This window comes from Spermophilus citellus (assembly GCF_964194105.1).
Source record: "Spermophilus citellus genome assembly, chromosome: 13".
In the NCBI taxonomy this organism is placed as follows: domain Eukaryota; kingdom Metazoa; phylum Chordata; class Mammalia; order Rodentia; family Sciuridae; genus Spermophilus; species Spermophilus citellus.
Genome location: NC_138193.1, coordinates 10,275,534 through 10,298,887, shown reverse-complemented (window position 1 = coordinate 10,298,887; position 23,354 = coordinate 10,275,534). Strand labels below are relative to the sequence as shown.

The 23,354-nt window shown below is 41.8% G+C and overlaps 1 protein-coding gene across 4 annotated transcripts in view; it reads left to right on the top strand.

Annotated features, from left to right (window-relative positions):
• Nucleotides 1–1,123: 1,123 nt before the first annotated feature.
• Nucleotides 1,124–23,354, top strand: part of TMEM131 (transmembrane protein 131) — a 167,026-nt gene continuing 144,795 nt past the window's right edge. The window contains exon 1 of one of the 4 annotated variants that reach the window (XM_081265187.1): nucleotides 1,124–1,841. In XM_081265187.1, coding sequence (XP_081121313.1) covers nucleotides 1,664–1,841 — 178 coding nt within the window. In that variant the 5' untranslated portion in view covers nucleotides 1,124–1,663. The remainder of the gene's footprint in view (nucleotides 1,842–23,354) is intronic. The other 3 variants (XM_081265189.1, XM_081265186.1, XM_081265188.1) reach the window with 3 other exon arrangements.

The following is a 23,354-nucleotide window of genomic DNA, read 5'->3' as shown; positions in this document are numbered from 1 at the left end:
TGTGCTTCAGGCTAATATAGGAAGTGGTTGATTCCTGCCTAAGCGAACTTGAGCATTTCATGGTTGGAGAGGCTTGTTTGCCTTGAACCTGGCAATGGGGGAAGGGCTACTGCCTCCACACTGCCTCAAGTAGGACCCAGTTGAGGCACTTATCCTTGAACTTGATTTTTTTTTTCCATGAGTTCAAAGCCTTTTAGAAATCCTTCCTTTTTAAAAAATTCATCCTCAGCCTTTAATTTTTTTTTTCTTTTTAATTGAGACAGCCCAGACTGGCCTTGAACTTGCAATCCTAAATTGCTAGGATTATAAGCATGCCTATGGCGCCTGTTCCTTTAGTTAAGTCTCTGAAATCTTTTCTTATCTGGTTTGTTCTAAGACGTATAACGGGCAAACCTGGCTTTGTGAATATAGTGACACGCTGGGCCACCAGCTGAGCGAAGTAAAAGGGTGCTGGACTAGGAGTTGGGGGGGCAAGACTCAAATATGAGTAAAGAGTGACTCCTCCACATCCCCAGGAACACCAAGAACCTCAACCTGAGATGGAAAAGGCATCTAAGAGACATGATGTGGCTTGTGAAGGAGACAGCGTTTGATTTGGGCCTTTTAAGATGTAGGAGAAGTCGCGTCTGAAGAAGCATTCCTAGACAGAGAAAGCCAGTATGGCCCCTGGGTGTTTTTTTTTTTTGTTTGTTTGTTTGTTTGTTTCTCCTAAAGAACACTCTCCCTCCAGGGTCTTGGGGCAAGAAGGGCACAGGCCAGAGGATGCCAAGAAGCACCTCCTGAGTAATGGGGAACCACGAAGATGAGGAGTGCCAGTACTGAAGCACCACCAGGAACTGAATCAGACCAGGGGTATTCTCGACGTCAAAGCGACCTAAAGGCAGAGGCGCCATCAGAAGGAATCACTGAAATGGATTTTTCGCGCTTGGCCTGGGGTCTAGACCGGCACTCAGGCACCTGGAAAGTTCTCGCATTGCAGCACAGACTAGAGCGCCCCGGCATCTGAGGCGCGGCTGAAGCTCCCTGGAGCCCCGCCGCCCCGCCCCAGCCCCCGCCCCAGCCACGCCCACGACCACGGCGGCTGCGCGGCAGGGCTGCCCGTCTCCACGTGATCGCCGCCACGCCTCCACGAAGCGTAAGCGGCCATCATAAGTCCTGGCGGCCGGGCCTGGGCCTGCCTCCCTTCTCTCTGGCCGGGAAACGATGATGGAGTCGGGTTGTGTGGTCCCAGACCTGTCTGGCCGGTAAAGCTGTGAGTCTCCGAGAGCGGTACAAGTAATTGGGATCCACGGACTCTGGGGCGGAAAGACAGGCCCAGGTGTCGGCACAGCGGGGGCGGTGCCCAGAGCCGAGCCCCGCCCCTCGCAGGCCAGCGCCCAGGGCCCGGGGTCCTTGCCCGTTCCCAGTATGGCCGCCCGCTGTGCTTGACCCGCGGCCTCTCCGTTCCGGCTCCTCGTAGGCGATGCTGAGGCCGAGGCCGTGACTGACACTCTCGCTTACACGCACGCACGGACCCAGACCCACGCCTGAGCCCGAGCCCTGGGCCCGGAACCGCTCTCGCTCCCGGCACCGCGGCCGGATCCCGGACCACGGCTCCCGCGCCGCCGCGTCGCCGAGAAGGGCCGCGCCGGAGTTCGAGCGCGGCGGCCCCCGGCCGGCAGCGATGGGGAAGCGGGCGGGAGGAGGAGCAGGAGCCGCCGCCGCCTCCGCGTCCGCCGGGACCGTGCTGGAGCCCGCTGCCGGCCGCGGCGGGGGCCCGCGGAGCGCAGCCGCCGGCTTCCTGGGAGCGTTGCACCTGGTGATGACCCTCGTGGTGGCCGCGGCGCGGGCCGAGAAAGAAGGTGAGTGTCCGCCGCCGGCACCTACTGCCGCTGCGCTGTCACCGCTCTCGCGGAGGCCGCCGCGGGGCTGCGACCGGGGAGGCCGCGTCGGACCCGGCGCGAAGTTGGTGGGTCGAGTCCCGTCTCGGGCCGCGAACTTGCAGCTCGGAGGCCAGCTCGCCGCGTCAGCCGCGCGGAGTTGCTCCTGGACTCCGTGGTCTCTTCCCCTTGTCCCCTGTCACTGCCATTTCCAAACTTCCCGAGCTCGAATGTTCTTGCCGCTCGGCCCGCTATGCTGTGTAGGAGGGGCATAGTTTTTAAGCTCAATTGTTGCTAATAGGTAAATCTTAGGACACTTTTTTTTTGGGGGGGGTGTTGCATTTTTAATAACGGCGTGCAGACGGAGTTCACTTTAAAATGCCATGGTAAAAATAGCAAGATTGGTGAAAAGTCTTCAAAACACGGCTTCCAAAATTTGAATCTGTTCAGAGGTCTCTTTGAGGGTAGTCTTGTTTCTTTGGCTTCCTTCTTCACTATCGCTTTGCGGTAGTGGTGATCCTTTAGCTTGTTAGTAGGTCTGAGTACAATTCCATTTAACTCTCTAGTAGCTATTGAAAGCCAGTTTGTTTCTTACTTATTTTAAAGTCACATATAATTCGGTGCCTCTCTCTTTGATGTGTAAGAGTTTAAAATCGAGTAAGTTTTCAGCTTGCAAACCTTTTAACTATAATTTACAGTTAAGGGCTGGCCCCTATTTTTAAAACTCATTAGTGTTGTCTGACTGTAAAACTGGCACTTTGATGGGGCCAGAAGTTATTTTAAAATCCTGACCACCCAATTTGTGTAAATTTGTCTCTACTACCTGTTTTTGAGCCTAGGGGAATATAAGTGGTCACAGAGCTGTAATGAAGAAGTCACTAAAAGTTGTGTTTTTTTTTTTTTTTAAGAAAACTTGGCAGTTTAGCTTCAGTTTAGCTTCTATTTGACATTAACTCCACAACAAAATAATTTCTTGCCATGGTGACTTTAGAGTTGATGTTCTACTTGCTTTTTAATGTTATTGAAGGCCACAGCAAATGCCAACCAAATTAGAGATCAAGTGTAAATGTGCTTCAGTTTACCATTTATTTTTGTTGAAAACATAGGTTACATTCCCTCACTTTCTAAGCAGCCTTAGCTTGGGTTAACATAAGTGGAAATTTTTCAGACAGTCTCCATCTATACCAAGGGTTAATTGACAGAGGCAAGATTATTTCCAGAGTAGAATATTGCTGCTTTAGGATTAGTCAGGCCTAATCATCATTGTTTACAGATGTGCAGTTATTGAGTATTCTTACTGTTGCCCGTCCTAGACGTTGGGGCATGTCAGGGTATTCTGTAAACCCACAGTGGTGCAATAATTTAATGGGCATGTCTCCTTGACTTCACACAGACCTGGTGGGGGTAGGGGTGTTGTGTTCTTGTCTTCCTGTTCCTTTGCTTACCTTCCACAGTACCAGGCACATAGAAGGCACTTAGCTTTTGAGTGAATGAATGTCTTCATGAGCTGTTAGCCCAGGGAACCAGAGTCATGATGGAGTGTAGTAAAGTATTAGATTTGTATTATCCTTCTGCATATCTTCCCAACAGCCATTTTATATGCTAAATCTCCTTGTTCAGTTAAGTAAACAAACCTCTTGTTTGACAACTGTCAGCCTAAAATATATTTGCTAAGTTCTCATTTGTGTAGCTTCCAAGTTTTAGCACACCTCTCTAATATCCTTAAATGTATGTAAGGCTCATCCAGGAGAATAGCTTCTAAAGTGTTAAGTGGAAAAAGAAGTGGTTCAGCCAATGGTCCTGGTTAAATCACGCCTTTGTGGCCCCTGCAGTATCTGAGTCAACAATGTGTGTGAGCAAAGTAATGTAGAACATAGGCCTCTGCCCATCATTAACGGGTCTGGTTCTAATCAAATATTCCCTAAGATATCCCTACAAATGGCCTGGGCTGTAAACTTTCTTGCTGATCAAATGCCAGTGTTTTTGAATAAGTAGGGGAAATGCCATTGATTTTTCTTACATGATTGTGACACTGTGAATTTGGCATCTGATGTGGTGCAAACATAACATTTGCCCTAAAAGAGTGTTGTTGGGGCTTTTCAGCAAGTCTGGGCAGATTTCTGAAGATAGCTCAGTTGAGTTTGTCTGTTTATCCCCTGAGGATTCTTTATAGCTAAACTAATTTTCTGGGTATTTTGTATGTTTGTGTATTTTTTCTGCATTGCAGTTGAATTTCACTAGGAAATTTTCAAAAGAAAACTCAAAGAAAAGGGACACTTTTCTTTGTGTCCCTTTTTATACTTAACACTTTGGACACTTTGTGTCCCAAAGAAAAGCTGCAGACATAGCTAAATTGTCTAATGCAGTTTTTTGTGTTTGAACTAAGTGTTTTCTTTTTTGAGTTGGAGCATGAGCCATTTCTTGTCCTAACATCCTGTGTCTTTTAACATTCCTGTATCTTAACATCCATCTTAACTGATCTTGGGGTGTGTTATCGCTAGTCCAGAGGAAAGGGATCTTTGACACTGTTTGGGCTGTGTTTAAAAGTTTGTAAGGACTTTGAAATAATTGCCAGAGGTGGAACTTACTATAATTACTACAGATAACTCACTTACTCTGAGTTGGTGTCAAGATCTTTCTTGAGGCTAGGATCTAGATACTAAGAATAGTGAGTGTATGTGTGTCGAGGAGAGTGAAAATATATTAAAAATATGTAGAGTGAAAATATTTCTGTGTATATATTTGGATACTTTTTAGTTTCTTTTCAGGTATAAATCAGCCCATTAGGACAAGCAAATAAGAGTTAATTCAAAAAAGCCTCTTATGTATAACATAGTTTGATGGTGAAATGGGTTTTTGGAAGGCACGGTGCCTTTTAATTTATGATAAAGGAGCTATAATGTAGATATCTATTAAATGTAAACTTGGACATTTTCCATGGTTGTTTCAGTTCCTGAAATTTAAATCTGAATTTCACATGTGTTATCATTAATTGGTGATTGATGTCAGGGTAAAGTTTGACAGTCTTTATTAGTACTTAAAATTTTTTTGCTGGTGCACTGTAGTTTGGTGTACACATATTTGTTTTAAGCTATATTTGTGGCATAAGTGCTGAAGAATGGTAGAAAGGATTTTCTACAGAGCATAAGGACAAGTGCTTAGGACTAAGGCCAGAAGAATAGAGATACAAATGGAATAGTGATTTGCCTTAGGGTAGTAGAATTGATTGGGGAGAGATATTTTTTTTCTTAGCCAAATTATTACTTTATAATGTCAAGATATATTTTAAGGAGTCTTTCTGAAGAGTGAGATACTCCCTTTGTGTGGAGATAGAGAGACTACCTTTTAGGGCCTACGAAAAGAGAAATTACTAAGCACTTTACTAATGAATTTCAGTGTTTCCTAAATGCTGCTGCACCCTGTGAGGAGGACTGGAGATCATAGAGGGAAGCATTGGCCTCCCTCCTCTGGCTGGTAACTGTTTTCCTCTGCATTGTCATTCTTACAATGGAGCCCCATAGGCACCTGCCCAAAAGCTCAGCTTTGGGAGCAGACGTAAAATTGTCCAATTTGCCATCCAGGGAAGTGATCACTACATTTGGGGAAAAAATGAAGTCTTTGCTGGTCTTTGATACTTTAAACTCACCTCATGTAACCTGAGCTTTCTGAGAGCTTTGCCATACTAAGAGGTCCCCTTACTGTCTGACCTCAGCAGCACTGGGCCCGGTTTTTATTCTGGATTTTGGACATCTTTGTGCCCCAGCTGTCCAGTTGCCCATCATATGTCCTTGTCCATTTGTGTCCAGGCCAGGGTTATCTGGCACCACCTTAGTTACCCAATTTTTATTAATGCCACCATTATTCTTCTGCCACAGCAAACTCATTTTTGACCCTTTACCCAGTAGTATCAGTGCCTGTGATGCCCTGTGTCCCTCAGCTCTCCCTTGCCCTTTGGTCTCCAGCTGGGGCACTGCAGGAGGCTCTTACTTGCTACTCTTCCCATTTCTGTTCAGTCCTGGTGCTCCTCTGAACTCCAGATGTCTTGGCTACTCACTCATCTTGACAGTCATGAACTGCCCATTTAGATACTGAAACAATTTCACCCAGACTGGAATTTCTATAGGTCAGAACCTCTGTCAGCATCTGCAGTGAGTACATAGTTTTGAATGAAGATTTGCCTAAAATGACCTCATCCTCCATTTTTTATACCTGTTACTTAGGTTTAGAGTCAAGAGTACAGGTAAAGGCAGGAGGGTGCAGTGACATAATTCCCATGACTCAGGAAGGTGTGGGGAGGATTTCAAGTTCAAGGCCTCTTGCAATTTAGCAAGACCCTGTCTCAAAATTTAAAAATGTAAAAAATGATGAGGGTTGTAGCTGAATGGTAAAGCACTCCTGGGTTCAGTCCCCAGTACAAAATAAATAAGTAAACAAGTAACCTACAGTTGAAAACCTCAACTTAGGTGCAGATGTCATTAGGAAGTCTGCTGTAGTAGGACATGGAGCGATGCCACCTTTGTCTTCCCCCACATGTTGCTTCTGCTTGTAATTAAAATGAACTGTGGATACTTGCGAGACCATCACCCATGTGGCTTTTGGATTTTAAGATTTTCAGATTCTCTTAAAACCCCAGTGTGTAGATTATGCATGAACCTGAGGCTTCGAGAGGTTAATATACCCAACATTAGGTGGGCATGGTGGTGCTCACCTGAATCCCAGCTACCTTAGAGGCTCAGGCAGGAAGAGCACAAGTTAAAGGCCAGCCTAGTCAACTTAGTGAGGCCCTGCCTCAAAACTCAAAAAGACTGGGATGTGGCTCAGTGATAGAGTGCTAGTCTAGGACACACAGCACTTGGGTTCAATCCCCAGTGCTGTCTCCGCCGCCCTTTGGCAATGGAGCTGATAAATGATAGGGCCAGGATTCCATCCCAGCCCATCTGTCCTTAGAGCCAAATCCTGAATGAATACTTAAGGATGTACATTTTATTATATTATGTACCACCCGGCAAAAGAACAGACATGCCAGTTTGTGTAAAACCAGTATATTAAGTATTAAAGTGAAGGGTCCTTTCTTGGATTTTTGTCATTGTTGTATTTTGTTTTGTTTTCTTAGAGCTCTGTAGTTATACATAGTAGTTGGGTTCATCCCAACATGGGTTTTTGTTTTTAGGCAGCCATATTCTGTCAACTTGTTACCCATTAAAATGCTCACAGGGACTGGGGTTGTGGCTCAGTGGTAGAGTGTGCACCTTGCACGTGTGAGACACTGGGTTCAATCCTCAGCACCTCATAAAAATAAGTAAAGGTATTGTGTTCATCTACAACCAAAAAGAATATTAAAATAAAATGAAATAAAATGCTCACAGCCCATTCTGGATCATGAAGGACTTTAGAAGGAAATAGATGAGTGGATAATCCAAGAAAATGAGCATTTGGTGTTGGGAGCTCCTGTTTTTGATGATTCTGGTGCCTGGTTCTGTCGCTTAGGTTAAGGTTAAGCAATATTGCATTCTATGAATACACCTTAGTTCTAGATTGCTGTGACATTAGTCTAAAGATATGGGATGTTCTTAGAAGTTGTTCCTGGGTCGAAAGGCACTGAGACAATCCAAGGGCTGTAGTGGAACTGGCATTTGTTTGAAGGGAAATTTCTTTCAGAGTTAGTATCCAAAGCTTTCAGAAGAAGTTCATTTCTAGTTTTTTGTTCCTTCTCTACAAAGTTGTTCAAGAATTGGCCTTTGCTGGTTGCTGCATTCATTTTATAGCATACAACACATAGGGCAGAGGTCTGAAAAATGTATAAGGTCATGACAGAGTTAGGAAACTTACTATTTGGTTTTACTTATTAAAAATTTTTAATTGTGGTAAAAACACGTAAAATTTGCCATCTTAATCATTTTTAAGCCAGCAGTTCAGTAGTGCTAATTATGCTCACATTGTTGTGTAACAGATCTCCAGAACTTTTTCATCTTACAAAACTGGAACTTCTATACTCATTAAACAACTCCCTATTTTCCTCCCCTCACCCACACAGCCTGGTAAACACTATTTTTCTTTCTGTTTCTTCAAATTTATCTATAGATAACTCATAGAAGCAAATCATAAGATTTGTAATTTTTGACCTGCTTATTTTGTTTAATATAATGTCTATAAAGTTGATTCATCTGTAGCATGTGTCAGAATTTCCTTCTTTTTAAAGGCAGGATAATATTCCATTATATGTATTTGCCACATTTTGTTAATCTGTGAACACTTGGGTTGCTTCCCCCCCGTGACTATTATGAATGATGCCAAGATCTCTCTTCAAGACCTCACTTTCAGTCATTTTGGATATTTATCCAGAAGTGAGATTCCTGGATCATATGCTGGTTTCTATTTAATTTCTGCAGCCGTTGCCACGCTGTTTTGCATTGTGTCTGCGCCATTTGCAATCCCAACAGTGTGTGAAGTTTCCAGCTTCTCTATATACTTGCTAACACCGGTTATTTGTTTGGTTTCTTTTTGGGGGGGTGGAGGGTGGATAGTAGACTATTTTAATGGCTGAGGGGACCTCATTGTGGTTTTGATTTGCATTTCTCTAATGATTAGTGATGCCGAGCATCTTTTCTTGTTGGCCATTTTTATATATTTAGAGAAGTGTCTGTTCAAGATTTTAATCAGGTTTTATGCTTATTGTAGGAGCTCTCTAAATACTGTGGATAGTAACCTCTTATTTGCAAGTGTGTCCTCTCATTCCACAGGTTACCTTTTCATGGTTTATCAGGTTTCTGATGTAGTCCCTATAGTCTGTTTTTGCTTATGTTGCCTTTTGGTGTCATATCTGAGATATTATTGCCAAATTCAGTGTCATGAATCTTTATCCCTTAGTTTTTCTTCTAGGAGCTTTATAGTTTGGGATCTTACATTTAGATCTTTCATGCATTTTTAATTAATTAATTTTTGTGTATGTTGTAAGGATAGAGTCCCACTTCATTCTCCTGTGACAGTATGATTTTCCCAGCACTGTTTGTCAGAAAAACTATCTTTCCCCATTGAGTGGTCTTTGCGTCCTTCCACGAAGAGCTTTTGGTGTCAATGTGAGCGTTTATTTCTGGGCTTTTTATATAATTGCTGTCTCTCTGTATCTTCATGCTGGTGCTGCACTGTATTTTGATCTCTGCAGCTTTATGATATGTCTTGAAATAGGAAGTGTGAGACCTCTTAACTTTGTTCTTCCTTTTTAAGATTAGTTTGCCTATTTTAGGTCCCTTGAGATTCTATGGGATTTTTGGATTTTATTTTTTCTATTTCTGCAACAACAACAACAGAATGCCATTGGGATTTGAATAGGGATTGCATTGACCCTATCAATCACTTTGGGTAGTATTGACATCCTAAGTCCACCAGTCTATGAACCCAGACTAGCTTACCATTTATTCATGCCGTTAATTTCTTTCAGCGGTATTTTATACAAATTTTCAGTGTACAGATCTTTCACCTCCGTAGATTTATTCCTTAGGTGTTTTATTGTAAATCAAAGATGCATTTTTAGTGTATGACTAATAGATGTGAATATGTGGGTTTTGTTTTTAATAGAGAAATATTATGTATTTGAAACAAGAAAAAGAACTAGATGCTTAAGATATTTCCTTAGATTACTTGTCCGTAAAATGAACTGTATTTTAAATCATCTTTGATTCTAACAGTTTTGACTATTTTAAAAATCAGTTATAATGATTGCAGAATGATATGACAGTTTGGTTTCTAAAAGCTAATATTTCCTATATAGTTATATTAAAAACTGTCTCAGCAGTAAAGTTTGAGAGCTAGTGTAAGCCAGCTTTACTGATTCAAGTTAATTAGCAGTTTGTATGTACAGGATGGCAAAAGGCCCTACTTGGATTTCTTTTTGGGGAATGATTAAATTGGAAGCAGATTTTTTAAAAGGGAATTATTTATGGTACAGAGGTGCTCTTTATATCTTAACTGTATTTGTAAAGAGCCTTGAGATACAGTTTGTCATTCCAAAAGTGATTTGGTAGAGCAGTATGCTTTTAACAACACTTAGGTAAAATTGGACCTCTTAAAAAAATGCTTCTATGAATTGGTGATGTGGGCTCAGGGCAAGTTTTGCTTTTTGGTTAGCAAGTGGAGAATGAAATAGTGGTCTGCACTACCACGATGTGACTTCTCTCTGGGGGCTGGCGCTGCAGTGGTGTTGGTGCAGATACAATGGAGTTCTTACATGTTTAGAGTCCACCTCACTGTATGGGGGACTTCTCTTGGGTTAATGCTAAACATGAAAATAGGTTAAAAATCACAACTAATCAAGTTAAACATAACTAATCAACCCACTTGATAGTTTAACTACAATTTGAACCTCCAATACAATGAGGACTATATTAAAGAGACATAAGAGGAGGCTGGGATTAGATCCAGTTTTATTGGAATCCTAGATTCTTATAAATAGAGAAGAATTTCTGAATACTGTCCATTCCTTCCTAACTGCATCTGAGTTGATTTATACTTGTGTAGTATCATGAGCCTTTGGAGGTTCAGGCCTGCACCCTGTTATCCTTGGACTTAATGTTTAAAGGGGTTCGAAGTGTTGAGTTCTGTACTGGTAGGTATTGTAAGCTTTCTATTCCTGTAACAAATACCTAAGATAATCAGTTTATAAAGAGTAGTGGTTTGCTTTGGCTCACAGTTGTGGAGGTTTTGGTCCATGCTTGGTTGGTGCTGTTGCTGTTTGATGGAGAGACTGTGGGGAGCAGAGCTGCTCTCTTCATTGCTGAGGATGTGAAAGAGAGGGAAAGACTTGGGTCCCACAGTCTGCTTCTAGGGCACATTCCAAATGGCCTAAAACAATGACCCGCCTATAAAGGCATGGACCCTTCCAAACAGCCCCTAGCTGGTGAACAGCCTTCCTCACCTTGGGCCTTGGGAGCAGCTGGGAGCAGCTTGCTGATCAAGACTACAGGTGTGCAAATGGCGAACCCCTTACCCATCAGTTAAAGGTGAAACAGAATTAAGAAAAAGTATTTCTGAAATGGTGATATTGATACAAATTTGATTTTAACCATTTCAGGGATACACAGCAGCACTATTTGCCTATAATTGCCTGAGGGTGCATTTTAATAACCATCCATTGGGCTGGAGATGTGGCTCAAGCGGTAGCGCGCTCGCCTGGCATGCGTGCAGCCCGGGTTCGATCCTCAGCACCACATACCAACAAGGATGTTGTGTCCGCTGAGAACTAAAAAATAAATATTAAAAAAAAAAATAACCATCCATCACTGATCAGCCGTTTTCTTTGTATCAAGCAGGGTGCACCTTAACTGGCGCCATGCTTGATACAAAGCCAACCACGCACAGGCTGAAACCTCCAAAACTGAGCCAAAATAAACCATGTTTCTCTATAAGCTGATTATCTTAGATATTTGTTACAGAAATAGAAAGCCGACAACACCTACCAATTCAGAGCTTAACACCCTGAACCCCTTCAGATGCCTTCCTTTTCATTCTCTCGTGAGTCCCACATGGGTGACAGCTCTCTCTACACCACCAAAAACTGTTTTGGTGGTCAGTCCTGCTGTACTGCTGGAGGTACTTGTTTATGATAGTTTAACTACAATTTGAACCTCCAATACAATGAGGCAGTCCAATACATAATAATTCTTTGTGTACAGACAACTCAGAGGTGGATTTTGGAAGTTTTTTGTTTTGGGGTTTTTTTTTTTTTTTTTTTGCTTTTATTTTGCAAGTTTTGGGTGTGTAGGTACTGGGGATGGAACCCAGGGGCACTTAACCACTGAGCCACATTCCTTTTTCTTTTTCTCTTTTCTTAAAATTTTTTTATTTTTTTGAGACAAGATCTTGCTAAGTTGCGGAGGGAAATTTTTTTAATTGCACAAAATTCATGTTGATTATAATACAAGTTATAAAATATAGTTTAGTAAATGAAAAATCATAATTAATCAACCAACTTTAGACATCCACATTTTGGTCTCTGTCCTTTTGTGCCATTCTTCCCTGCTTTACCTCCCTTGTTCCTATTTTGAAAAACAGGTGTTGCCAGGTTGCCTCTCAGGAGAGCTCTATCAGCCCAGGAAGGCTGCGGGGGTGCTCAGCTCCCGCCTTGGTTGCCACCATTCTCTCAAGTTCTTAACCAATCTGCCCATAAAGCAGATTGTTTTAATTGATTTTAAAACAATTACTAGTAAGATGAAGAAGCACTTATACATATGTTGGATTTTTGTATTTCTGTTGTGTTGCTTGATCAAGTCTTTCATCATTTTTCCCTTTGGTGTTTTGAGGTTTTCTTTTTGACTTAAAAGAATGCTGAATTAAGGACAGTGTTTTCCAAGTTTCTATTTTTATTTGAATTTTTTGTGTATTTCTCTTTTTAAATGTATCTGCCAAACTTATAACTCTTTCTTGTGGTTTCTGCCTTTGTTGTACTGCCTTAAAAACCCTGTGCTTGAAGATTGTATATTCACCAATATTTTATCTCTGTGCTTCTCTTTCTGTGTGCAAATACCTACCTTCAGAGTGCATTGCTGTCAGGTGGGAGTCTGGTCTTGAATGGTTAGTCAGTTTCCTTATACTGCCACTTGTTGAATTATATACAGAATTTCCTTTTTGTTCAAATTGTTATATACTTGGATCTGTTTCTTGATTTTCTGTTTTTACCCTCACATACATATTTGTTTCTGTTTAAAGTGATTTTAAGTAATATAGATTTTTTGTGAATTTCATTAGCTGGCTTGGCATGTCATCTCGTTTCCCTAAGTTATTATTTTTTTCCATAAGCATTTTCTTGTGTATCTTTATTTTATTCCCCATGAACCCTAAATTATTTGGTGGAAACAAACTTAAAATGAGAGAGAGAGAGAGAATTTTTTTAATATTTATTTTTTAGTTTTCGGCGGACATCTTTGTATGTGGTGCTGAGGATCGAACCCAGGCCTCACACTTGCCAGGCGAGCGCACTACCGCTTAAGCCACATCTCAGTCCAAACTTAAAAGTTTTTTTAACTAAATTGCATTAAAATGTTAGCTAAATTTGGAACTGGTTGACATCTTATAATGTTCTTTTTCATTTTTCCATGTATGTACATATATGTTAAGTTCAACCACATGAAATTGGCATTTTTGTAGGTCCAGATAGATTAAATAACAATGTACATGTTTCAATTTCTGCACTGGCCAGACCTGCAGAACAGCGTTAAACATGAGTGATGATGGCAAAGCGCCCTGATCTTCTGTGGTCTTTGGAGAAATACCTTGTGTTTCTTTGTCAAGTATAGTCGTCATGGCAGGTGGTTGAGGTTAGATGTTCTTGATAATAGGAAGATTCTCATATTTTTAAAGAGTTTTAGGCCTAAGAGTTGTCAGGGGTAGAGGTTTAATTTTATCTGGTGAAATTATGTTACATGTTTTGACTTGGAACTGTTGATTTTGGCTGGAGCAGCTGTAGCAGCAGTTCTCTGAGCTCACTGAGCTCTGGCATGAAAATTTGTGGCCCATGCTGGCTGGATGGGGCCACGTGCAGCTGCCAGGCCACATCTGTTTGTGCCCTCTAGCTGGCGTGGTGTTTTTATGTTGTGGGCTTTTTTTTTTTTCCTCCAAACCAAAACTTTTAAAAGAGTTTTGAAATATTTCAGACATTAGCAAAATCTACCCATAGTAGCAACAACATGATTTTAATAATAAAAAATGTGCAGAATCTGGGAAAAAAGAAAAAAGAACTGAGAAGTAGATATGAACCGAAGATGCTCATTGTGCTTCAGATAGAATTTCAGTTTTTTCTCGTTGAACTTGATATTTTTAAAAATACCAACAAACCTTTTTATGGAGTTAGGAAAGTTGATGATGAAGTTTGTATGGAAAAATAAACAAGTAGGAATGCTGAAAAAATGTTGAGAAAGAAGTTGCACAGGACGGCTGGCACAGCAGTTATTAAAACATACTCTTACTGGATGTGATGGCGCATGCCTGTAATCCCAGCGGCTCAGGAGGCTGAGGCAGGAGAATCACAAGTTCAAAGCCAGCCTCAGGAGGCTGGGATGTGCCTCGCCTGGCATGCTCAGGGCGCTGGGTTCGATCCTCAGCACCACATTTAAAAAAAAAAGAGATGTTGTGTCCCCCGAAAACTAAAAAATAAATATTAAAAAAATTCTCTCTTTTCTTTTTTAAAAAAAAAGCCAGCCTCAATGAGGCGCTAAGCAATTAACTTAATGAGACCCTGTCTGTAAATAAATACAAAAAAAGGGGATATGGCTCAGTGATAAGTGACCCTGAGTTCAATCCCAGGGACCCCTCCCCCTCAAAAAAGAAAAAAAAATACTCTTGCTGAGCACAATGGTGCACACCTATAATCTCTGCTACTTGATAGGCTGAGGCAGAAGGATCACACGTTCAAGCCAGCTTGGGCAATTCAACAAGACCCTGTCTTGAAAAGAAAAAAGGTAGATTGGGGATGCATTTCAGTGGTAGAATGCCCCTAGGTTGAATCCCTAATGTGGGAGCAATATACTTTAACCTATATGTAACAGGAATAAGTTAGTAGTGTATAAATAGATACAGATGAATATAAATTTCCACTAATATCCATAAGTATTTGTGGCTTATGCTTAAAACAACAACAACAAAAACCCTGCTTTCCTTGGATTCTGGGATTTTGGTTTGTGCTGGGCAGAGGGTGTCTCTGTGACCAACTTCAGATAAAACCCTGGCCCTATGTTTAGTTTCCTGCGGAGGCTGTGGTAAATCACAACTTCAGTGGCTTAAAACAGCCTAAGTTTATTTCTATGGCTCTGGGGGGCAGAAGTCTCAAACAGGTGTTGTCCAGGCTGTGCTGCTTCTAGAAGTATCTGGGGGAAGTCTGTTTCCTTGAGTTTTCTGGCTTCGAGAGGCTTCCTGCACTCCTTGGTTCCTGGCCCCCTCTTCACGTCTCGACATCTTCTTGCTTCATTCCACCTCCTGCTCCCATCCCCCCACTGCCCGGTACTCTCCTCAGTGTGGTTATATTTGGTCCACCCAGATATAGGATAACCCCTCTACTTTACTTGAATCATGTCTGCCAAGTCCCTTTTGCAATATAGGGAACTCCCTGGATTAACTCCCTAGATTAGGACTTGGACATCTCGGAGCCATCTTTCGGCCTGTCGTAGAGCTCGTAGTGAGCATGATTAGTATTGGAGAACCACAAATGAAAACCACAGTGAGATCCTACCATACCCGCTAGCATGGCTGCAATCAAAAAGGTAATAAATGATGGGAAAGGTGTGGAGATTTTGGTAGGCCACATGCTGCTCTTTGGAACATAAGATGGTGCAGCTGCTTTGGAAAACAAGGTGGTAGTTCCTCAAAAGAAGAAATATGGAGGTACCTTATAACCCAGCAGTTCTGCTCCTAGGTATAACCCACACCAGCTGATAACACACACTTGCTGATAAAAACATACAGGAACAGTATTATTCGTAGCAGTCAAAAAGTAGAAGCAAAGGTTTATTGACTGATGAATGGATAAGTAAAATGGAATGTTGGCCATCCATGAAAAAGGAGTGAATCCTGGTGCTGCTGCAGCAGAGGTGGCAACAACACAGAGCCGGTCCGACCACCAGGGACCCAGATTCCTTTATGCACATTGTCAAGAACTGGCTAATCCTGGGACTGTAGGAGGGAGGTATGGGCATGACTGTTAATGGGTTCAGAGTTTTTTTAGGGTTGGTGGAAATGTTTTGGAATTATGTACTGATGTTTGCATAACTGTGAATATACTGAACATATGCATTGTGTGCTTTAAATAGGCAAATTATATCTCAGTAAAACTGTTACCAAAGTTTTGTTAAAATGTTGATATTCTTTTTGTCTAAAGGAAAATAAACATAAATGAAGTTCTCACTTATTCAAATGGCATAAGTTTCAAAGCTTTACAGCACGTTTGGTGAGGCAGTGGGAAAGCACATGCTCTCATACTTTACTGGTAGGAATGCACAGGAGGTATAATCTTCATGGAAAAAAAATTGGCACAATCTAACAAAGCTACATACAGGCTTACATTTTTGACTCAGCCATCCCATTTCTAGGAAAGATACACTACCTGGGATACACTTACAACATATGCATACCCACAGGTTATTCATAGTGTGATTATTTGTAAATAAAAAATATAAGAAACTGTAAATGCCCATAGTATAGTTGAATACATTGTTACATCCCTATAATGGATTAATATTATGCACCTGTAAAAAGGAATGAGGGTGATCGCTAGTATCTGCTGGACTGTGCTTTCCTCAGTGTACTGACAAGCAGAAGTAGCTGGGCCACAGGAGGTGCGGGGTGTGCGTTCCTGGAACAGTGGTCCACGCCACCCTTTGAATATAAGCTCTGAATATATGCCCTGAGGCTTATATTTATTTTTAAATTTATAAATGTATGTGTGTATACACACACACACACACACACACACGTGTACATGTATATGTATATGTATATATTTAGTTGTCGATGGACCTTTATTTTTTTTTTCATTTATTTATATGTGGTGCTGAGTATCAAACCCAATGCCTCACACCTGCTAGGCAAGTCCTCTACCACTGAGCCACAACCATGGCCCTCTTAGGCTTATTTTTAAAAGACATGTTCTTTTCCTCTTCTCCCTCTCCCTGTCCCTAACCTGGGGGTGAATAACAAGTTGACCTTGATTTATCCATGCTTCTCAGGAAGGAGAGTCTGCCCCAGGATCTAGGAAGTGAACCCTAACACACCATCCTGGTGCCCTGGGACACCCGACCAGAGCACACCTGGAATGGAGCCTTTGAGCAGCTCCTTTAAAAGCCCTTTGCTTTCCCTGATGGGCAGAATCACAGCCTCAGGCACAGGAGTCCCCTGTGTTTCTCCTTTGCTAGCAAAGCAATAAAACTTATTTTCCCTTTTTCCTCAAAACCGTGTCCTTGTTATTAAGTTGGCATTAATTGACATTGGGGAGAAGGGCAGAGCTTTCGGTTACACTATCTTAACAAATATTTTTACGAATTTGTGTGTGTGTGTGTGTGTGTGTGTGGTGGTGGTGGTGGTGGGGCGTTCTGTGACTTTTAGCACTTGTCTACCATAGTCAGTATACAGAAGAGTTTCCTCGGCCCTCACAACTCCCTCATCCTGTCCCAGTGCACTCAGCCCTGTCTACTTCTGATCCTTGGCAGCCACGGATCTGTTTGCTCTCCATTGCCATAGTTTTCTGTCACGACAATGTCTTATAAATGCCATCATGTGGTATGTGTGATTTTGAGATTGGTTTCTTTTACTTGGCACAGTGCCTTTGAGATTTGTCCAACTCATGTGTATCATTAGTTTGTTTCTTTGTGGTGTGGAGTAGTATTCCATTGTATGAATATATCATTGTTTTTATCCATCTGTTGCTGAAAATTCAGGTGTCCAGTTTTGGGCCATTACAAAGCTTCTGTGAACATTTATATGTTAAGTTTTTGTATGTGCATGTATTTCTTTTTTTTTTTTTTTTTTGGCGGGGTGGTAAATACCTGGGAGTGGGATTTTGGAATTATACGGTAATTATACATGTAACTTGAAAAACTGCTAACCTGATTTCCGCAGTGGTTGTACCATTTTATATTCCCACCAGCACTGTGTAAGAGTTCTAATTCTTGGACTGGGCTATAGCTTAATGGTAGAACATGTTCCTAGCACACATAAAGCCCATCCCCAGCACCTTAAAAAACAAAATCCAGTTCTTCCACATCTGTCAACACTAGGCATCCAGGGTTTTTTGTCTGTCTGTTTGTTTTTTAACCCAGTTAACAGGTATGTATAGTGGTATTTCATTGCAGTTTTCAGTAATTCATTAAGTTTTAGTTTGCCAGTATGCTCCTTTATAGATCATGTCTTTGGTGTTGTATCTAAGAAAACTTTGCCTATATCAAGATCACAAAGATTTTCTCATGTTTTCTTCTAGAATTTCTATAGTCATAGGTCTTTTCTTTATAGCTATGATTCGTTTTAATTTTTATATATGACATGAGGTATGGAACCAAGAATTTTTTTTAATATAAATGCCCAATTGTTCTAGTAATACTTCGTTGAAGAGGATGTGCCTTTCCCCACTATATTCTTTGCCCATGCTGAAAACCAGTTGCTTATAGCGATATGGGTTATTTCTGGTGTGTGTCTCTCTCCTTTATTCAAATAAATCTATTTGTGCATCTTGATCCCAGTACCACACTGTTCTTACCATTGTAGCTTTATAATGGCTTCTTTGGTGAGACAGGTCTCACTACATCACCCAGACTGGCCTTAATCTTCTAGGCTCAAGTGATCCTCCCACCTCAGCCTCCCTGTAGCCTGGACTGCAGGCTTGCTGCACTGCGCTGCACTGTAATAATTAATTAAAACAGAGAGTGTTAACTCCTCCAGCTTTGTTCTTTTTCAGCGTTGTTTTGCCTATTCTATCTCCTTCACATTTCATTATGAATTTTAGAATCAACTTGTCAAGCTTGCTTGGGTTGGTTGGGATTTTGCTGAATCTATGGGGAACTGAAGAAGAACTGATAGCTTGACAATATTTATTCTTCTGGTGCACGAACAAGGATATTTTCTCCAATAATTTAGATCTTCTTTAAGCAATACTTTGTAGTTTTCAGTGAAAAAGTTTTACATCTTTTGTCAGATTTCTCCAATGGGAGGGGCGGGTACCAGGGATGGAACTTAGAGGCACGTGACCACTGAGCCACATCTCCAGCCCTCATATTTTACAAATGATACTGTTTTTTTTTTTTTCTAAATCTCAGTTCTGATAGTTTATTACTGGAATATAGAGATAAGTTGATTTTTCCCATGTGGATTTTGTATTCTCCAGTCTTGCTTAAGCTGACTTCAGCTCTATTAACTTTGCTGGAGGTTTCACTGAGTTTTCTACATAGATGATTGTGTCTGCAGATAAAGACAGTTTTACCTCCTCTTTTCTGGTCTGGATACCTGTTATTTTTCATGCCAGATTGGACTGCCTGAGGCCTTCGGCACAGGGTGGAGTGGAAGTGCCAGGAGTGGGCATGTGTGTCTTGAGAGTGTTCTGCTTCACCCCTCAGCACCATGTTAGCTGGGAGCTTTTCATATTTTCCTGTTCTTGGATTGAGGACGTTCTCCTGTGTTTGGTTTGATGAGGGTTGAGTTTATCAAAAAACTTTTTAAGTGTCTTGTTAGTTTTTTTTTTTAAGGATAATAATGCATTTCCTAATTGGTCATAATATCCTTTCGATGTATTTTTGAATTTTTTTGACAAAAAGTTTGTTTAGGAGATTTGCATCTTTGGAAATGAGGGATACTGTTCTGTTTTCTTGCAATGTCTTTGCTTTTGGCATTAGATCTTTTCCTTTTTTAATTTTTTGGGAGTGCCTATTTAGAATTGGCTTCATTTCTTCCATAACTATGTGGTAGGAATTACCATTGAAGTCATCTGGGCCTGGGCTTTTCTTTGGGGGAGGTTTTTAGCCACACCATCAGTTTTTAAGGTATAGGGCTAGTCAGAGTTAACCTATTTCTTCTCAAGTGAGCTTTGGTAATTAATGTCTTTTAGAGAATTTGACCATTCATTTAAGTTGTCATGTGACAAACTTGTCTACAGTGTTTCCTTCCTATCTCTTGAATATCTGTAGTATCTGCAGGTGATTCCTGATAGTTATAATTTGTCTCCTTTACTGTTGATCAGTCTGATTAGAGTTTTATCAATTTTCATAATCTTCTCCCCCAAAAAGCAGCTTTATCTCTCTCATTCTATCTCATCGATTTCACCAGGGTATTTATTGTTTTCTTTTACTTACTGATGGTATAACTTGCTCTTCATTCATCTTCATTCTTGTAGTTTCTTTAGGAAGAAGCTGAACTCTTTTGATTTGAAGCCTCCAAGTGTTTACCAAGGATCTTCTTGGATCTGTGGGTTTCTAGTTTTTGTTAAGCTTAGGATATTTTTTCTATCTTTTCCCAATCCCAGTATAGATTGCAGTCATCTGTATACTAGGGTGCTAAGTGAACCCACTGCTCCGTGTGGCATAGGTGGTCTTCTCTGCCTTCAGGGTTCTTTCTTTTCTGTTGCACAATTGGCCATTCATCTCACCCAGTGCAGTTTTTCACCTCACACATGGTGCTTTTGTAGAAGTATAGTTTCGTTCTTTTTTATATCTTCCATTTCTTTCTTTTTGGACCATAGGAGTACATTTGTAATACTTGTTTTATTGTCATATCTGTCAACTAAATAAGAGTTTTGTTTTGTGTTTGCATAATGCTAGTAGTTGAACTTGACACCTCATGCTTCATGCTAGGCAAGTGCTCTATCCCTAGAGCTACATCCACAGCCCCTGAAGTCTTGCTTTAGGTGGGTCTGGAGCAGTGCTCAGTTTTGGACTATTCTCCATGGCTAAGGCAAGACCCTTGAGAGCACTATAACCAGTATTCCATTAACTGTGTTTTTTTCCAATGTCACTGGTGGGAACAGGCACTATTCCTGACCCTGTGTGAATGCCAGGTTCAGTACCTCTGATCCCTCTGTGTGGTTCCTTTCCCAGAGTTGGTTAGTTAACCACATGTGATCAGTACTTTGCCACATACTTGATGGGAACTGTCACTCCTTAGTTTCCCTGTGCATTTCTCTCCTTCCCAGCACTCTGTCCTGTGAACTCTCTCGCTGCTTTGGTTTCCTTGGAGTCTCAGTATGTGTCTCTTCAACTTGTGGAGTCCACTGGGCGACCCTCCCCGTGCTGTAGCTTAGTATGTCAGTGAGCTTTTGTTGCTGTGACCAAAATATCTAACAAGAACAACATAGAGGAGAAAAGCTTATTTGAGGCTCATGGTTTTAGAGATCTCAGTCCATGGATGGCTGACCCTATTGCTCTGGGCCCTAGTGAGGTGGGACATGGTGGAAGGGCATGGTAGAGGGAAGCTGCTCAACTCATCGCAGCCAATAAGGAGAGCTGGAAGAGCCAGGACCAAAGTGTAAACCCCAGAGGTGTGCCCCCAGCGACCTACTTCCTCCAGCCACACCCACCTGCCTCTAGTTACCACCCCATGCAGTTGTCCTTTCAAATTATTACTCCATTGAATGGATTAATCCACCAGGTAGATTACAGCTCTCATAATCTAATCATTTTACTTCTGAACATTGCTATATAGTCTCTTGAGTTTGGGCGGGGAGCACTTCTCATTCTGATCATAACACCTAGTAACTCAAGGCAGTAAGCTGAGGGAATGGTAGGTCTCATCTTCTTTGTTTGCCGCCTCTCAGGGTTGAGGTCCTTTGTCAGCTGGTGTTCAGGTTCTGAAAACTCTCATTTAATGTATTCAGTATTGAGTGTTGGGTTTTTTCAGGCTGGGGGTACCCTGGCCCCTGTTGCGCCATCATTCCCAGAAACAGGTCGGGCTGTCTAGATCAGTTTCTCCTCTTCAGTATGAACAGGATTGTTATTTTCTGGTATTACTCCTGAACCTTTTGCTACAGAAAAACTTCTGTTAATTTATGTAGGATGAGATAGTGTATTAGTTTCCTGTTGCTGCTGCTGTAACAACGAGCTACAAACTTACTGGCTTTCAACAACACAGATGCATTATTTTATAGGTTTAGAGATCTGAAGTCTGAAATGAGTATCACTGGGCTAAAGTTGAAACGTTGGTAGGGCTGTGTTTCTTTCTGGATGCCCTAGGGAAGAATCTCTTAAGCTCTTTCCTGGAGCTTCTAAAGCTTCCTTGGTTTGGGGCCCCTGTCTCTATCTTCAGAGCCAACAGTGTGGGATCAGCTCCTTGTACTGCTGTCTCTGACTCTCTCTTTTTTTTCTCTCTTCCACTTTTAAGGACATCAGGCCCACCCAGATAATACAGAGTAACCTCCCTTTCTTAAAAATCAGTCACTCACAGCCTTAATTCCATCTGCCACCTGAATTCCTTTTTGCTGTGTGATCTGACATATTCTCGGGATCCTGAGATGATGATGCGGACATCTTAGAGTGGTCATTGTTCTGTGCACCACAGATAAGTGGCGTGTAGCATCACTGTTCTCTGCCTCAGACATTTATCTTTTTACAGTGAAGAAGAATGGTCTTATTAGCATTTTCTTAACCTACATGCATGAAAACATATTATTAGAAACCATGAGACAGTAAATCCGTTCTTAAAAAAAATGCTGTGTCTATATTGGCTCTCATAGCATTAAGAGGTAGATTATTTTCAAATAATTTTAGATATGGCTCAAATTAATTTTTGTGGAGCACTCACAACATTTTGAGAATTTCTTAGCCTGTCTCATCTGGCCATCTGTGAAGCTTGTAAAGTGACTGAGCCACTAAGTTAGCTTTAGCAAGTACCAACTACCGTGCCCTATATTTTGGGTTTTTTTCCCCTGTAGAAGCACATAATGGCCTCCTGTGTTCCTTGTTGCTGTATGTCACCCCAGCAGCTGCTCACTTCCTGTGTTTGTCTTCCTGTCAGCCTTCAGCAGTGTCATCCTCCACGTGCCAGCAGTCTCAGCCCTTTCTGACCAATATCATTGTCGTAGGCCCAGGGCTTCCTCCCTGACCTTTCTCCGGGATCCTTTGTGGGGCGTGAATGTATTTCATATGGAACAGTAATGCTCTGAGCAATAAGGCTGTCATTTTTGCGCCCATAGCTGTCTTTGTGTAGTATTTGAGTCCTGTCCTCTTCGGGTAAAATTCTAAAGTAGTTTAAGTCAGAAGTCATGTGCAAGACGTATAATAATTTTAATCATTCTTTGTGCTTATCCCTCTCACAAGCTACTTTATAAACCAGATAAACCGGCTTTTATTTGTCCGAGAAGGATTGAGTGTCAGTAGGTCAGTGGGGCCAGTTCCAGAGCAGAGTCAGGCCAGAAGGTGTGTGGTGGCTGTTGCTGCTGCAGTCTTTGCTTTGCTGGTACCGGCACATCCCCGGGGGAAAATGCTTCGGATGTGCCCAGCAGGGCAGACCGTCAGAAGGGGGCCAGAACACGGCACTGTGCTCTTGCCGCAGGGTGGGCTTGAGTTATCTTCCTCCTCTGGCCACAGTCCTGGGACCTGGAGTCCCATCAGTGCAGCACCTCTTCTTCCACCTTGCTGGCTGCTACCTGGGGTCCAGTGCCCAGTGAACAATCAAGGTCAAAGTGTTGCAGATGGATGGCTTCTCCTTATGCATTAGCTTATTGTTTACTGGCGGTACGTGTCCTTGGAGGAAATTATTTGATTGTGGCCTACATTCACCTCTAAAATGGACACCCATCTGCTGGAATCGTGGGCACTTTGTGTAGGTTGAATGAAGTTAGTTTTCTGGTGTCTTTACAGAGAAGACCTCCTGCCTTTGTTCTCTGTTTCCTTCCAGTCTGTGTCCCTTTACATTGTCCTACCCTTCTTACCTCATAAAAGAAACTGCCTGAAGCTTTTTGTCTCTTGATCAGCCGTCAACATCCTCATGGGGACCTGAGGACATACCCCAATGAGGTAGCCATTTCTTTAAGCTTTGTGT